Source organism: Mixophyes fleayi, chromosome 5, assembly GCF_038048845.1.
Source record: "Mixophyes fleayi isolate aMixFle1 chromosome 5, aMixFle1.hap1, whole genome shotgun sequence".
In the NCBI taxonomy this organism is placed as follows: Eukaryota; Metazoa; Chordata; class Amphibia; order Anura; family Limnodynastidae; genus Mixophyes; species Mixophyes fleayi.
In genome coordinates, this window is record NC_134406.1 from 52126633 (window position 1) to 52145507 (window position 18875).

Consider the following 18875-nt stretch of genomic DNA (forward strand, 5'->3'; position numbering starts at 1 on the left):
TTTTCCTTTGCTGCTCACTAGCATTTAGTTTATTGACATGTTGTCAAATGAGGAAGTAACTGCCAATAGGTGTTTTATAACCTGAATACTAATGTGTCATTCAAGATCAGCTTGCTTTAATTGAGTGCCAAGAACATCTTACATAAGACAGGATTGTTTCCATTGCAAACCTTCAAAGCCGAACGCAAGGGCAGATCCCCAGCTATAACTTGTCACTCTCTGCATAGCTAAAGCTTTTTTCACTCTGCAACACTTTTTATGTAATCTGCTGTACAAAGCTAAGAGTGTGTTTTGTGTAGGACGACTTTTTTATCTGTCGGCCACATGAAATTTCATGTTGGTTGTAGAAGGAAAAAAAATCAGTTTATATCCCACTTTTTCCAATATATTACAATCAGGGTGAACATTGTTATACTGCAAGGATAAGAAATGGAAGAATTACAATGTAATGTGACTTTGTATTTTATCACCCACAACAGACTATCAAATAGAGTGCAGCAACAACAAGAAAAGTCATATACATAAGACAGGATCAGATTTTGAGGATGAGCCTTGGCTAATCGCACCTGATCATTACCACTATTATTTTTTAGATACATATTGCAATCATCTAGTACAATATAGGATCCACAAACCTTTCTATGGGGAGAAAAGAAATGTTACAAACAAGTGATCACACCTATATTGGATTGTTTTGTCTTCAGTGTTTACTGTTATGGAACACATGTAGGTGGGGTCTGATGTACTCAAGAGATGGCAAATGGCTAAAATAGGATTACCTTAAATGTATGTTGTTCTATAGAATGCTAGATAGTATATCCATTCCATAACTTTCCAGTAGAGCTCTATTATTAAAGCTCTCTGTTTAATAAATAATTATTTATATACTGGACTTTCTATTATAGTCTTCAGCATAATAACTATGGGTGTAATATTCCCAAAGCCTGCAAAGGAGCAGCACGTTCTGAGATGTTGCTGAACCTCATGCTGAGACCGACTGAAGAAAATGAAAGCTATCATTGGTGTTCAAATTGTGTGTAGAAGCAGGAGGGGATGTGTTTTAGTTACTAGCCTTTTCATTGCTATTAAACAAGGTATGTTTCTGTGTCTTCACACTGCCAGAGAGACAGGCAGCAGGTCTGTGTATCATTGCATTTCAGTGAAAGCTGAGTGTCATGCTCTCATAAGGCACTGTTTGTACAAACTACGGAGAATTGTGCTACTTTCATAGTGTTAAAAAGTAAGTTCTTGAGCAGGGCAGAACAAATCCTAACCTATATTAATACAAACCAAATTAACTCACCAGTCCTTAATTGCAACCAAACTGATTTTAGCCAATCAGGGGACCGCTCAAGGGAGCAAAAGAAACATTGGGCAGTTAGCGTAACGTTCAGCAATAGGAGAAATCATCACACACGCAGGCTGCACATAGTACAGGTGTGCATAATTTATATGTACATGAGTATAAAATATAAACATGTTGCACACTGATTTGCTGTACACTTACAGCATGACCTTAATAAACATGATTGTGGTGCAACTTCACAGTTTGATGTTTATAAATGTTATGCTAGAGATGACCACTGTGTGCCCCCACGTACACTGCCAGCACTGGTCACTTCTGTCAATCACTATGATGGTGGTTTACCAGCCTTCTGATCATATCTTGCTAAAACCTTGATTTGTTTTGTATGTGATCATTGAGACAATTCTTAAATTGGATTTATTTATTTTTAAACTTTATGTGCGTAGATCACAGATGTAAAAGTGCAAAAAAAACTCGTTTTTTGTAGTCTACTCTTTGTAAGTCATGTCAGGGGTTTTAATCAAGAGTAACTGTAGTATTATGTACGTCTTTGTGTGTGTTTGTAAGATTATAAGATCATCCTAAAGCCTGCTGTGCAGACAGATACACACCTGAGGAACTTTCTTCATCAAGTATAAGACTGAATGTCAATGGAAAATGTTTACTTATGACAAAATAAATAAATAAATATATATATATATATATATATATATGAGAGATAGATAGATATATGCAGTCATTTTGTCAGCTGCAACCATATCAATGTCATGCCTCAGTGATATCAATGAGGGAACTGATAAACTGCGTTTGCGTGAGTATTAGTTCAGCTGACACAGTGGCTGCCTCCAATGTGTGTAGTTGATAGTTCACTTTAATTGTAATTCTTGTTTTCCCCTACTTTTTGCATGTACTGTTAGTATTTTCATATTCAGGACTCGCCTAGAAGATCATGATCTAGTCATTGTTATTGCAGTAGTTGGGTAATAAAATAGGCTTGAGTGCTAATTAATAGTTTCATTGCACTGAACAGACTCTAACCCCTGCCAAAATCAGGAGATGTTTACTGAATAATTCAGTGTATTTCTCATGATTAAATCTCTGGGCATTATACGATGTTCCCTTTGGGCATGTTCATGAATATTGTTGTAGTGACAAAGGCAGCTCTCAGAGACTCTTTCCCTCACCTTGTGGTTTTATGTTTGTGTTTTCTACAGATACCCTCCTGGATGACTTCCTCCTCACATACACAGTCTTCATGACAACAGACGACTTGTGCCAAGCACTGCTCAGACAATATCCTTAATTAACTGGAACAGTCATGGCCCTGATTCCGAAAGAATGAAAAACAGATGCCTAACATTAAAAGCAAATGGCATCTGGTGAATTGCTGTGAGAGGCATATAACTGACACATTATTCCATAGTGTGGTGACTCCAGATACTACACTGTTGATAAATAGGATTAGATATAGAGAGGCTAAGATACAAGACACTGCTGTGCCATTTCCCTCAAGGCTTCCATCTCGCAGTATCATTCTAAGCATACAATATGGCTTAACAGAATTGGGTAAAAGCATATAAATTAGTGGATGCCTGTCATCTGCCATTAGTGTTGGCGTCTATCTAGTACTATAATCCAAGCAACACAATAGAAAAAGAACACACCTTTACATAGTGCTCAAATACACATTTCCAGATTTCTGCTATAATAAAGCCATGTTGCAAGCATTATCAAAAGACTCTCCTAGGAAAAAGGAATTGTGATAGCCCAGTACCACTCCCACAGAGCATTTAATGCAATGTTTGTCTACCGCCACATTGCTATTATTGGGATACAGTGGAGAGGGCAGGGTATTCGGTCGCTCGATTACATCATTGACCTAAAAGAAATGTACTTCATCTGTACGGTATGTAGATGCCGGTTTTCATAACTGAGGTCTAGAAACCACATAAAGCATTGCTTTCTCCATATGAGATAACGAATATAACACACACACACTGACACAGTCCGGCTCATCCAGTGTGTATGTTAATTCTAATTTCTTAGAGGGAATAAACCATTGCTGTATTTATGCTCACTATTATTTTGACAGATCACTATAATAAAACCACTGTGTAAGGCCATATTTATATTACTAAAGCAAAGTACCAGGGAGAGGACGATCTGGTGATTAGTACATTCTGTGGACCTGGCTCTGCCCCTAACTCCACATATATCAAATCACACTCCACCTCTACTATTACTTTTAAGCACATATAGACAAACACACGCAGATGACTTTCCCACCCTTCCAATACTGCCTACAGTTCCTGCTTTCCTCTCCCTTCCTTTGATTTCCATTGACATACAGCCGCTTTCCCTTCCTCTTATACCCACTCCCATATATTATCCTGCTTCCAAAACAATGGAAGTGGTACTGGCCAACTAACCAATATTTTAACTAAGTGAATATTTAAAAATTGGGAATGTCCCTGGAAATCATGTACAGTTAGCAAGTATTCTGTCCTAGATCCCTTCACACTTACCAAGTTTAATCAGTAAAATATCTTTGCTGAGTTTAAATGTAGTTGTTTTCAGGTTTTTTTTTGTTTAATTCCACGTTCAGTTCAGCCCTATGTCAGTGCAAATGTTCATATTCATTCCTGGAAACTAAGTATACTATTCTAAAAGCAGCACAAACATACAAAGCATTTTCAGTCTAAAATCACATTTTAGAAATACTTTTAAGAGATAGGAACATGCCTCAAACTTGCTATCAAGTGTAATAACTCTGGAGCAGAATGCTTGTGATTGAACATACCGCAGTTATGAGTGAAGAGACAAGAAGATGGCATGCAATAGAAAGCATGCGTGTTACTCAACATTTCTCCTTTTATGACAGGTCTCTGATTAATTGTTTTCTTTTTCTGCTTCAGGGAATTTAATGCATTCCATCTCTTCACCCATGTGCCATGTTCATGTACTGACACTGAGAGCTGGAGAGCTCCAGGGTAGACTTTATTGGTAATCCAGGCAATAGGTACATTACTAGAACAAACAGGAGACTGCAAACAACATGTTACCCACAGTGGGGATTTTTTCCAAGTGCAGTTAAATGAAAACTTGTCTGTTCTGGCATTTTATGTTTTCACGCCACATAACACACCTTAAGGCGATCAATCATTACAATGCGAATGAGGATCAAAGGTAGTTCTTTAAAGTCTAATCTGTCAGATTGCGAATGGATAAAGAAAACATTCCACGTTTTTTGGAAATGTGAATACAAAGTATTTAGCAATGCAGGACCCTATTTGCTTTTTTTTTTTTTTAATTAAAATTACTGTAGATTTCAATTTTTTATCTCTAATGACAGCTAATAAAATTCTTTAAACAATGGAATGGGATGTTTTCAGCTGAGTTTGGACAGTGTCCGTGTCAGACTGAGAAAAATGATGTTATAGAGCCACTGTGACAGGTTCCATGGAGAAATAGATGTACCTATGGTATCTATTAACTGTACGCGTGTAAAAGGGTTAGTTTTATAATATATACTTGTAAATAAGTGTATATTTTTTTTCTCTTATTTACATATTTAAATATAGCTTATTGCTAACCTATGTGAGGCATGTTGCAATATTGTCAGTCAATGTGTACAAAATGATTTGTAATGCCCATACAGGGTGACTGACAAAGACAAATGACTTGAATGTTAATACACCCAAATAGCAACAAATGCAGTGAAAATGAAAATGAATCTACCAGCTGAAATGCTGATTTTTAGTGTCTCTTACTGGCGTTTTCTAATTTACCCTGTATGTTCTCTAGTACTGGCAATTTGCAGGGTAGTCGTGGTTTCTGGTGACAACCCAAACTGCAGTCAGAGAGAAGAGATTGATGCGTAGATGCAGAGAAGAGTCACTTAATTAGCTGTGTATTTTCAGCATGATATTCTCCTCGTTTCTGTAATTGGTTGCTCTTTTAAAACACCAAATGTTTTCTTGTTGTGCCTTGACCTGAAATTACCTATTGTGCCAAGAAATACGACGGGAAGGCAGACAGCCCAGAGGCCCTGTGCACAAAGAGGAAGGTCTTGCTTCTTGCATCCCAGTGGACTGCTTTGTACAAAGACTGGTTACATGATGATGAGCATTCCAAGTTGTTTCTGAAGGTAAGCGGAGAATCCAGAATGTTGTGCAGGCCTTTCTGAAAAATAAATGTGACAGTCAGACAGTTAGTGACTCACTGTAGTCCTTCTGTAGAGGATAAAGGAGAACTATGCTTCTCTTCTGTACCCGTTCTATACAAATGGTGGAAGTAGTTTATGAAGCTCAGCACAGTATTTTTGGGCTGGTAATGCACCTTGGTTTGTGCAAGTGCACCTTGGTTTTTGCTAGACTGCACAGATTTGCAGAGCAAGATGGCTGCCTTTGTGGACAAACAGATTTTTACAGCATGAAAAAGGGAAGAGTTGGGTGGAGTGAAGGCGACGTACATTTTATGCAGCAGTCCTGAAATAAGATTTTATTTTGCAGAGTGAAATTATTATATTAAGTTAAATAGGTGGAGATGGTGCATTGCCTGGGGAGTTTCTTGTGACTATTTTCTCTATACAAAAGGATTTGAATACTATACAAGCTCAGGACTGATTAGGTCTCATGCTATACTTTAAATGAGACAGAAGAGGGCCCATGCACAGTAAAAACACATATGTATACATAATAAAAACAGGCAGCACAAATGAGGTGAAATGACCATAGTCAGGAGTAACGGGGGCTCCCCTTCACCAGCAGCCAGTCACAAGTATTTTCCTGCACTTGTGATTGGCTGCTGCTGTATGGAAATCCAGGGAATTCTGATTTTGATCATTTCATGACTGTCATTTGTTGTGTGCAGGTTTATTATTATTTTATTTATTCAAGTCCTAAGCAAGGGTTTGGGGCAGAATATGGTCCCACAAAATGGCAGCTCCACTGTGAGTCAGTGATTGGTGCACTTAGACTGAAGAGAATCTGCCATTGAATATCTTATCCTGGTAGCAAAAAATGTTTTTCTTAAAGAATGTTGATTTTTTTTCTTTCCTCCGCATCAGCTGTAAGTATTTGCAATTTGTTTTATCAAGTCTGAAAATTCACTATGAAGTTGTGATATCATTGAAGAAAGTACTGCATTCTTATTAATATTGGTTCAGTGCTTTTCAGCTTCCACTCTTAAAAATAAGATTACTGATTTCTAAAGGGCTCATTGCCACCATTGCTTTCTAAAATTTGAATGCTATGTTTAAAATTTTAGAATGTGCCACAGTGTATTACTTCTGCATTAATGGATGCTGACGGTACAATAAATTCTATTGGTAAAAGCACAATGCCTCAAAATCGCATGGAAACATTATACCCATTTTAGTCCCTAAAAGAGCAGAAATAAGAATAGTTTGGTATTAAACTGTTCACAAAAATGTACAGACAACAAAGAGTTTTTTTTAGAGTTGACATAAAGCAGCTACATCCAGCGTGAAGTTATGTGTGAGACAAAGCATATCCTGTGAAAACAAAATCCAATTTATTTTTGTGAATATCCATTTATGGTCTAGGATCCTTGAAAAAGCTATACCCTATATGAATTTTGACTATATGAATTTTGACTGGAGCACTACTTGCCCTATATAGTATTATCCATTAGCATGGCTTGTCTGAAGCAGTATTTCTTCACAGTATTGGAAATTCTGCATCTACATCTCTGTGGTTCAGTGTGCAAACGTTTGTCTGCAAGAACCAAGTATTGTCTTAAAAAATTAAATCGGGTACATTCAATTAAATGCTAAATTCAGCTGTCATAGGATGACCTCTATCATGCTGCTGTAAATACACTGCTCCTTCTTTATAATACCAGCTTAAAACATAGGCAACAAATTGTTCTAGCAAGGATGGTGTTATAAAGAGGTTAATATATAATAGAATGAATATGTATAAATGTATTTGGCTCAGAGAATACAGGGATGGAGTTATAACAAGGTTTGGTATAAAGAGGGTGCACGGCACATTGTGTGGTTGTATGAATCCAGCGTGTCATTTCATCACATATTTCAGCACTGCATTCTGTTCTGTGTTATTACTCAGGACCCGCTGATGAGGAATGCAGATCATAACAAATGAGGCATGATGTTTCTGTTGTATATTTTTCAGACTCTCTATCGGTATGTGCTGGATGACGTTTATGAGTATCCCATCTTGGAAAAAGAATTAAAAGAATTCCAAAAAGTTTTGCGTATCCATCGTCGTCAGTAAGTGTTATTACAACAAATTCTCTGTTAAATCCAAAGCGAGTTTCCAGTAACAGCCTAGAATTGTATGTCACTGCAAAGTGGAGGATGCAGGACTGTGGAAGAGGCTCACTACAGCAATGCACTATGTGTAGTGTGTGATTCAGTGTTAACTTTAAACATAAAACACAGCTGATCCGGAGCTGGACACACATGTATAATAAAATACTCCTCTAAAAACACGCACGTAAAAATATTGTATTTATGACCATACGTTGAGTCACCAGTAGCAAATGCCCCATGTTTACCTCTGGTGTACTTACACCCAGATACACTTATACCGCCTCCGTGTGTGTCTACCTCCGCTAGAACGCCCTTACTGCACTCGGACTGCGTTTGCACACACTTTCCCTCCCCCGTTCTGCGTCGCCAGGCATAAAGAGATGCAAGTGTTATATCTGCATACATACTGCATGCAGTATAAATTTGTGTACTTCACGCTTACCAATCGTACAACCCAACTTCACATCCGTTCCAGAGGGTCCACAGCATTTTACTAAAAGATCAGTTTGGTGTAAGGTGCAGCGTACATGTAGTTTCATTGTAGAGCCAGAGATTTAGCAGCATGAAAGCACTGATTGTTCTTTCTCTTCCATTTGCAGCACTGTAGATGAATACTCGCCTCATAGAAAGGTATTGTACTCTATACTGTGTGAATTGTATTGCTTATTATTTCTAATAAACAGTTAGCATTATTGTGGAATCGTGTGCTATATATGAGCTGCTGTATGCTGAACAATACTTGGGACATATGTAATATTTGAATCAATATACAAGATAGATGTTGTCTGTGTCACATATCCAGACAGTAGAACATGTGTTTTATACAAATATTAAAAAGCGGAGATTATTTTTATATTACGGTCAATGATTTGTAAGGCGCCACTGTACTCTGCAGCACAGGAGGGAAAATACATGGTACATAAAACAAGAACATACAAGATAGACATATTATATGTAAATGTGAAAACAAAGGAAAAGGAGGACCCTGCTCATGAAAAGTTATAATCTAGTGAGAAAGGGGTAGAGCTGAGATAAGAGAGGTAAGTGTGGCTCAGAGTGGAGATTAGGGCAGTTGTGAGGGTGTTTTAGTCTGAATAGTACTATAGTTGGGAGTAAGGTAAGCTCTAACGACTGGGTGCATGTCTGGAGACCACTTAAAGTTGGATGGCTAAGGAAAGAATTTTATAGGTAGATAGCAGAACGGGAGAAGTCTTGTAGGACACAGAGAGGCATTTATCACAGAGGAGGTTGAAGTGCAGGTCAGAGGAAGATCTAAAAGGGCATGAAGGAGAATATTTTGAGGTGAGGTCAGGCCCGGCGCTCCCATTAGGCAAGGTTAGGCAATTGCCTAGGGCGCCGGGCTCTGCAGGGCGCCTCGAAATTAAAAAAAAACGGAAATCCACGGGGAGGAGAGGAGGGAAGGGGCTATTGAATCTTATCTGCATGAAGCTGCTCCTCTCTGCTCTGTCTTCTCCCCTCCGCTCACTGACAGTGACAGGCCGTGATGATGTCATCATCAGGGCCCGACAGTGTCTGTGAGTGGAGGGGAGAAGACAGAGCAGAGAGGAGCAGCTTCATGCAGGTAAGTTAAAGAAAGACATGGGGAGGGGAGCTGAGGGGAGGATTTTTAAAGGGGGAGGGGGGCGATTTTCACACTGTGCCTAGGGCGCCAAGGACCCTAGCACCGGCACTGGGTGAGGTTTGTATGAAGAGGTGGTTTTGGGATTTTTAGGTGAGTAATTTGAGTTGATTCTGCAGGATATAGGGAGAGGTTACATATTACATACAGTCTACACATCCCGGCACATTATAGAACAATAACGTGTTACAATATTAAAGGCATGTTTTGTCCAGATTTGGGCAACCTCAATTCAGTATTTTCTGCCACACCATGTAGCTAGGACCCACTAGGTTACCTATAGCAGGCAGGAGCTGGGGCAGCACGGTGGCTAAGTGGTTAGCACTTCTGCCTCACAGCGCTGGGGTCATGAGTTCAATTCCCGACCATGGCCTTATCTGTGTGGAATTTGTATGTTCTCCCCGTGTTTGCATGGGTTTCCTCCGGGTGCTCCGGTTTCCTCCCACACTCCAAAAACATACTGGTAGGTTAATTGGCTGCTATCAAAAATTGACCCTAGTCTGTCTCTCTCTCTGTCTGTGTGTTAGGGAATTTAGACTGTAAGCCCCAATGGGGCAGGGATTGATGTGAATGAGTTCTCTGTACAGCGCTGCGGAATCAGTGGCGCTATATAAATAAATGGTGATGATGATGAGCTGAGCTTTGTATCTCAGTGCAGAAGGACTGAATCTGTCTAGAAGAAGCTAATTAGGTGGATCTTCTTGCTCTGTTGAGCACTGGAAGGGTTCAGTCTTCCCTTACTGTGAGCTGCAGCACGATATAGTGTCCTGGGGCTACCAGCTACAGATTATGGGGAATACAGTGCCTTATTCTGCATGGGGCGGGTAAAATAGGCAGTTGTCCAGATGTAATTAATAGTTTGGTTTTATGAAGTTTTATTACTTATTCATATAATAATCGACAGCTTCCAATGTTTCCAGAGTTTAACAAGTCCTGGCTTTTACATAGTGGGCCTGAGTCATTAAGGAATGCAAAGCAAAAAAAAAAGTAACTTTGCACCTGGGCAAAACCATGTTGCACTGGAAGGAGGAAGTTAATTTAAAATGTGGGGGGCAGATTTATAGTTTGGGTCGGGCATGTCCTAGATCAACTTTAAATTTCAGTGTAAAAATAAAGCTATCAAGTATTTGTGTGCTAGATGAAAAAGCAGCCAGTATTTGTCTTCTGTGCAAAATAATAAACTAATTTGCACCCCTTACATTGTAACATGGTTTGTCCCGGAGAACATTTACTCTTTTTTTTGCCTTTCTTTCCTTAATGACTCAGACCCAGTATGTATTAGATAATTGGGTGTTTCCTATTTACGTTCTTGGACAGTTCTTATTGGGAACATTCTATATTGTTCTTTATCTTGTGCCCACAGAACAGATCCCTCTTCCACCAATTCAGTCTGAAGGAGAACTGGCTGCAACATAGAGGAAATGTTAATGAAATAGAGGAAAGTACGTATGAATTGCTGCAGGGTGGTTGACCATTCACAGCTTATCTACTTATTTGCGCTATGATATATAGATACCAGATCTATAGAATATACTAACTGATATTTACTAATGACTTCTGTGTTTCCCTACACTGCCCCTGGCACCCCCTCCTCAATACAGTGGTTGTAGGAGAAGGGGCTTAGTCATCATGTCTGTACATATGTGCACATGACATTATTATGGAACAGAAGCAAATCAGATTTATGTGTCGACTTATTTTTTTCCCTGTGATTTCTACTCTCAAGATGATTCACCGTTGCCCAGATGATTCCTGGGAAAATTTGATTAACTGCTCTGAATAATTCAGTGCCTAAAATGAGTTTTCTCATCAAACAATAAATTCATTATAACTTGTGATTTGCAATTACCATAGATTTAATAAACAAAGATTTTGGTGTACTCCATATATAAACATACACCCCACTGCCACCATTCCCTCCTCTACCACTAACACCTGCACAAGATCTAATGGAGTGATATTCGCCAGTCCGTTTACAATGGTATTGACATTATCCAAGTATGCCTAGCTCATCTAAGGCAAACCATATGTCAACATTAGCTATGTTTCTGACATTATCCATAGCATGTTTTCTTGTGCAGAATGTACTTGTATCTCGCACATCTTGCCACGTGCCTTTTAGGCTTTATCTGTTATAAATATATATGTATGCACTTTATGTATAAACATTCAGTGAAGCAGCAATATATTACAAACACCATCCTTATTGGAGCACACAGTTTACGTGCACATCATTTCACGCACCACTGAGTTACCTGATAAAATCACAGCAGAAACATAAATGTATAATAGTAATTGTCGCCAAATAATACGCTTCAATGATGAGCACAGTGAGGAAAGCTGGAAAGTAAATAAACATTCTGGCTTATTGTTGCTTAAGGCTTTACATGTGTTTTACTGGTAGTGTTATAATCAGTAATTCATCTAATTATTTTTATTATAATTATATATAATTATAATTCAATAATCATTGAAAACCCACCTGTTTAGAAAAACCTACCAGTCTTACACCATTTAGTATACCTCACTCTCTTTCATCCTCCACTCTTGTCCTTAGATCCCCTTACATTGGCTCACCCCCATATGTCAACCTTTTGTCTGCCCCTTTCCCTTTAGATTGTAAGCTCTAGTGAGCAGGGCCCTCTTCCCTCCTGTTCTCATTACCTATAACTTCTGCTCACCAGCTGCACTGTGCACCTCTTCCTCTAGCTCTCTGTCCATTGACTCCACTTCTCCATTGCCCTTTTCAGTGTCTCTAAACCTGTTAGTTACGCCCACTCTAATGGGCACAGGTTTCAGCCTGTGCTGAATATACCCCTTGCACCCCAGTAGGTGTGTTGAGAGTTGTAGTGTTATTTGTTTACTATATTGTACTGTTATACCATGTACTGTCTTGATGTTTGCCCTCTACCCCAAAAATAAAGGTTAATAATAACATTCACAGGATACAAGTCCTGTGTGTGTATGTATATATATCTAGAGAGAGAGAAAATATACAGATGTAAAAGAAAATGTTACGTACTTATAGAATAAATACTTAGGCAATAGACTATTATTAGTGGGTGATAGTTTTCATAATACTTAATTCTTACATGCTTATTCAAAACATATGTTTACAGTTCTCAATTAAACAGGAATTTCTACATTGTGTGTCTTATGTCACTACATCTGCTTGGAAAAATGTGTTTTATGTTAGAAGAACCCTCTGGCTTCATTGGCCTTTATTAGCTAAAAAGCAGTAACCTCAAACTATGCGTAATACCTTGTCATTGGTAGCCGAGAGCAGTCAGAGATATGTAAGTGAGAATTATCTCGCTGTTTACAATCCATAATGTTTTGTTTTCACTGCAAACCAGTAGAATAATGAGCACCAGTAAGGCCTGTGTGTGATTTACTTCCCAGCTAAATGATGGTTAAAGGAGCAACACTGCTGTTTGGTTTGACAGACTGGCGCTTTCATTTACCATACATAGCAGGAAAGCACAAGCTGACAGCAGCAGAGTTTTATGGAGATCTCCGTGGAATGCTTACTCTTGTACCCTGCCTTTTTTGTGCAGTTTTCTGCCGTGTCTACATAACAGATCACTCCTACGTCAGCATCAGGACTAAAGTATCCAGCTCTGTTCAAGATATCCTGAAGATAGTGGCTGAGCGGATACAGCATCCAGAAGAGGACCTGGCTTTGGTCACTGTCACATTTTCTGGGGGTAATTTCAATTCCTTTTTCATTCCACAATTACTGCTGTCTCTGAAGAATAATGGCTGACAATTTCTAGCACAGGTACTCATTCTCTCCCCCGGGGGACGTGCTCAGCTGTGTGACCACAGCTATTGTGGTGAATTCTAGTAGGGGGGTGTTACCATGGTAACAGCTGGTTCCCTAGTCCTGATAAACGCCCAGTGCCTCCTTAGCAAATAAGTTTTCTGTGTTTGTAAATATTTTCATTGGATTATAGTTTTTTTTATTTTTTATTCATTTTACATTTTCAGAATCTTATGATGATATAAAGCAAATCAAAATCTAAAAAAAATAATTTAGTGCTCAAGCATTCTTTTACATACAAGGAGTACACATATGCCTAATTTATGTTCCGTGCTTGCTCTGTACAGAATTTATAATTGGATTTCATTGGACAACACTGTGGTGTTGTACATATTACATGGGGCTCACTTAAACAGTCCTTTTTGTATATGACAGCAACACTTTTATACGGTCATGCCTTACTGTAGTAAACCAATTTCAGGTTGTGACAAATCGCATGTACTATAATTGCAGTAAAATAAATGACACCTGAATTTTAGCAATTTATCGCAAGTTAAAAAAATATTACTTTCCCTTCTCCCACTACTCCCTTATGTCACAAACACCCTCCTAATGTTAATTTTCATTTACACTTGCCTATCCAATGATTGAGTGGTGTACAAACACTGTCTGTGCCGCTCAGTGCATTGTAATCAGCCAGACAGTGACTGAGAGTAGGAATAACTGAATGGGAATCTATTGTATTTCCTGGTGTAGAGGTGAACTTGATTCCACCAAGTAAATTGTTTCCCATGATTGATAGTTTGGGATGGGGTGGGGACAAAGTAGGGTAATGTGGAGGCTTCTGGTGATGCTGGAGGTAGTTTCCTGGGGTGGCCCAAAATCCCACGTGTAGAAGTGAGTGGGTGGCCGAACTCTAAGAAGAACAGGGCTAAGATACCACGTCTGAAAACCAAGTAGGACAGGCTGTGGCACCTCACTATTACTACAGCCTAGTTTTGAAAGGTGGTCACTTCCCAACTAAAAAAAAAAAAAAAAAAAACAGGTCAGTGCCACTTTTCACATTTAGGGTTCAAATTGCATAACTTCTTCCTTAGGCAGGACTCCCACAATCAGCTGCAGCTTAGGATAGGCAAAGGAGGAGCTACTCCCACTGCAATACTTGCAGCAAAAAGCTAATTTGATGAAACATAATTATAAAAGAAGTACCTAATATGAGTATACACAAAGCACTACTTATCTCACTGTAACTACTCGGAGATTACAGCATCTGTCCCTTGCTATATGTGTTTCTTTCTCTCTTCTGCCTATCCCAGGTTGCAGGGATATACTGTATTCTCAGCAGATTGAGTTGGGTTTGGTCCCCTTCGCGATGTCCTAGACCTATTGACAGCCCTAACACCCCTGGTAATAGGGCTCGGACTGCCAGATGTCAGTAACATAGCAAAGTGGGCCGCACCCAACTTTAACTCTGTAGAGCAGGTTTCACTGAGCCCGGCAACCTCGAGCAAGAAGGCAGTGAATATAGACATGCGGAGGTAAATCAGTAACCGCGTATATTAATACTTTTTTATTTAAGTAGTTAATTAATATTGTCATGCAGTAGACTACATGCACCATCTAATATAGGGGAATTTTCAGCCTCTGGAAACTGTAAACCTTACTTTGCAGAGTGTCAGTGTTTTGTAGAAAGACTTAAACTACTTATTGACTCTTCCACAGTATATCAATATTTATTATCTATTATTTTTCATTGCAGAAGTGACTTCAGTGACCTCTAGTCACATTTCTAGTAAAAAGATCAATCTGCCATCTCCTGACACAGCACCCAATTGACACTGAGCATTTAATACCTTTTCACACATCTTCATTTACCACACAATCCGACCTGCCTGACATACGACAGTATACTGCACTGCAACCAGTCCAAAATAATAGCCGCTTATCATATAAACACAAGCCTTGTATGATTGAGACAGTTAACAAATATTATTTTGAAAAAGTCATAAGACTTAAGTAAAAGTAAAACAAATTAAAATATACAAGTTAATTTACTTAGACTAAATCTGTGAATCGTCTTGTTTAGAAATTAAACTGAATATAAACATTAGCCATATTGTCAGTATTTTTCGACTAGTATAATTATTGTTAAACAGTTAAGAAATTGTTTGACAATAGTTTTCATCAAGAACATATATATATATATATATATATATATATATATATATATATATATATATATATATATATGTATTGAATCTGTCTCTTAATATTTATTAAAGACACTCTGTGCTTTCCTAAACCCACTAACCCTGCCCCCTTTCTTCTCCTCCCATTTACAGAGTAAGCCTCGCATAAATATTATTCTTCATCCCTGCTTTAAAATAAAGTTACTAAGGGACAGAGTCAGTTTTGTTATAACATGCAGAGAGAGGAATGGGCTGAATGAATATAGTAACATTAACAAATGGATCTAGAATTCATCTCTGCAGGCTGTTACCCTTTTGTTGTGTATGCCTTATTTTTGCAACACTAGAAATTATCTGTAGAACAAGGACACCACCGCCATACATAGATCTGTCCTTTCCAAAGTAGACAAAATTCTCTCAATTTCCCCTTATTGGGGTGATCATTCTGTGTTCAAAAACTGCTAGGTTTATCCTAAAGCACTTTTTTGTTTGATTTCCACAGAAAAACATGAACTTTTGCCAACAGAAATGGCCCTATCCAAGTCCCTGGATTCATCCAGCCGTATTTATACATACAGGAAGAGCGACACTTTGGTGAGTGATGAAACTGCAGAATGCAACCAAAAAAGTTGGTGAATGTATTTCATAACTACACAAGGAGATTTCTCCTATCCAAATGTTAAAAAAAATGTAAACTAAATAATCACCATAAAAAATTATTTTACTTTTTAAACATTAATGGTTCCTTAAAGGTTATTATTAGAATTATGATTATTATTATTATTATCCTTTGTTTATAAAACAAATCTAAGCACTGATCACACCAATTGCCATGTCAGGTATTGTAGCAACTAGTTTAGAATAATGTCTAAATTTTCAGTTATTTTATGGTGGAATTATCACAGGATTTAGCACATGACACTGGACATTTATAGCAGTATCCAACAACAAAGGAACACAATGTGGTGCCAGATATTTGCACTGCATTGTCTTGCCCAGCATTCAGTGAGTTAATTATCATGTGCACTGTATTTATTTATTTTTAGCCTATCTGCCTGGTCAGTTTCTTTATAATTGAATTTCTGCCCAGAGCGCTTTGTTCAATGAGTGTCAATTCATCACACTGCTTTCAAGGCCTTCTCCTAAATTGACTGTATAATCTTGTAGAAGGTGAACAAGCATGAAAAAATAAAGTGCACTCAACCTGGATTGCTTAGCTAACAAATCATCCACTTCAAATCAAATGTTTACACTGGATTTCCATGGAACTGTTTTGCAGAACCCGTTTGCAGAAAATGAAGAGACGCAGAACAGATCGGTTAGGATCTTGGGGATGAACACTTGGGATATCGCTTTAGAACTAACCAGTTTTGACTGGAGTCTGTTCAATTCAATACATGAGGTGAGGTCTCATCGCAAGCCAATGTAAATAGAAAATGTGCAGAAAATTGGTTCTGTTTCTCAAGTCAAAGTGTAATCATTGCTTACACGCAGTTGATGGTTACCTCCACTGTGTGTGGTAAGCGACAAGTACACTTTAGGATTCCTGTTGAATATGTGCCCTCGCTTTGCATTGCATAAAATAACCATTAAATTTACTAGGATCTGCTATCAAAAGAGAGGAAAGGTGGCTAGACCTTGTCAATGACACCATGAATCTTATATACAAGCAGAAAGGCCATTTACAAATATCACATAATATGGTTTCCCTGGTATAGGTCTTGGTAGGAAGACGATGCATAGGGTTATTATTTCCCCTATCCCCCCAGGGGTTTGTCCAGCCCTGCGTAGCCCTTTGCTATATGTGTTGCATTCTCTCTTCTTTATTATCTAATATACTATAGACGCCAACTTATCCCTCATGTGGTTTACCTGTCATGATATGTAAAATAATGCAATGTGTTTCAGTACTTTGTGTTAGTAGTTTTGTTAGTTAGCTTAGTTTGCACTGTTTTGTTTTTTGTTTAAATCTTATAGAAATTTAAATAAAAACACGTGATGATCCATTTAGGTCTATGGGAAATATGTAATCTGACCTTGGCTGAACTAGTAGTATGACAGTTCCAGAACCTGGTAATAAATACAGAAATGTTTTATAGAGCATTTAGGGCAAAATACATTGAAAGTAAACCTTAGTTTATTTTTTTCATAAGGAATAACTAAAATAATTTAATGGTATTATAACTGAAATAGTTATCATTCAGCATTTTAGTGCACCAGTCATTGTCCAAGCCTTATGTGCTTTGTTGAACATGATCAGTGATGTCATCAGCCATTGTTAGATTGATAAAGATCCCTACTTTATAAGACTATTCTCATTCATTGTGAAAATGTAGAAAATGTTCGTAGATCAACCAGTGAGTGAAATGACAGATATGATTATCGTATACCCGATTTATATAAAACTATATTCACATCATATATGGCCTATTGTTTCAATGTAGTGCTAAGATAAACTCTATTGTTTTGCAGCAAGAGCTGATATACTTCACGTTCAGCAGACAAGGGAAGGGGGAGAACACGTTGAATCTGAGTCTTCTGCTTCAAAGATGTAACGAGGTTCAACTCTGGGTGGCCACTGAGATTCTGCTCTGCAGTCAGCTGGGGAAACGCGTGCAGCTAGTGAAAAAGTTCATCAAGATCGCAGCTCAGTAAGTTGGAATGTCCTCTTTTCCATATGCACTATTTAGAGGTAAATGCATGGGGGAAATATGTATGTAATTTGCTGCATCCTGAAATCTGCCAGGACATAGTTGGGATCATACTTCCATATTTTAGTCTATTGAATTCTAGAGAGGACCCTATCATCATCATCATCATTAATTTATATAGCGCCACTAATTCCGCAGCGCTGTACAGAGAACTCAATCACATCAGTCCCTGTCCCATTGGTGCTTACAGTCTAAATTCCCTAACATACACACACACACAGACACAGACAGGGAGAGAAAGACAGAGAGGGAGAGTCTAGGATCAATTTTGAATGCAGCCAATTAATCTACCAGTATGTTTTTTGGAGTGTGGGAGGAAACCGGAGCACCCGGAGGAAACCGACGCAAACACAGGGAGAACATACAAACTCCACACAGATAAGGCCATGGTCGGGAATTGAACTCATGACCCCAGTGCTGTGAGGCAGAAGTGCTAACCACTAGGCCACTGTGCTGCCCTATTGTAGATACTGTTTTTAGCTGTATGCAGAATTCATCAGTTGTATATATTCAGATCTGATTGCCTGCTATCCCTGGCGTATTGCCAAACATTGTGGTATGGTTATATTATAAATTATCTTTAGTACAAAATTATTCCATAAAAATTCCAGTTTAACATCAACTGGAGAGAACTTATTCCAAGCACAGAATGACCAGAAACCTGATGTTCTACACATACCCATCCTCATAACAATGAAGAAGACAGTGATGAGTGATCTGGTGATTACAGTTTATCACATTTTCCTCTCATTCATGTAAGAATTCTATTGATCGGCTATTTGGGTGTGCAAAAGTCTATGGACATTCACTCTTCTCACAGCAGTTACTTGGTATTCACATCCATGTTGTGTTTACGCATCATGCAGTTTACATATGAACTAGAATGAAGTATATGTGTTTTTCATTTCTCCTATGTCCTTTGTGAAACAGCTAGATTTACAGCTAGATCACCTCTTGCTGTTTGTAATT

At 38.3% G+C, this 18875-nt stretch overlaps 1 protein-coding gene across 1 annotated transcript in view; it reads left to right on the top strand.

Moving 5' to 3' along the window:
* RAPGEF5 (Rap guanine nucleotide exchange factor 5) overlaps nucleotides 1-18875 on the top strand; it is a 178221-nt gene that overhangs the window by 141707 nt on the left and 17639 nt on the right. The window contains exons 13-21 of the mRNA XM_075212192.1: nucleotides 2521-2599; nucleotides 5309-5453; nucleotides 7465-7562; nucleotides 8204-8234; nucleotides 10607-10685; nucleotides 12801-12950; nucleotides 15698-15789; nucleotides 16475-16597; nucleotides 17668-17846. Of these exons, the coding sequence (XP_075068293.1) occupies nucleotides 2521-2599; nucleotides 5309-5453; nucleotides 7465-7562; nucleotides 8204-8234; nucleotides 10607-10685; nucleotides 12801-12950; nucleotides 15698-15789; nucleotides 16475-16597; nucleotides 17668-17846 (976 nt within the window). The remainder of the gene's footprint in view (nucleotides 1-2520; nucleotides 2600-5308; nucleotides 5454-7464; nucleotides 7563-8203; nucleotides 8235-10606; nucleotides 10686-12800; nucleotides 12951-15697; nucleotides 15790-16474; nucleotides 16598-17667; nucleotides 17847-18875) is intronic.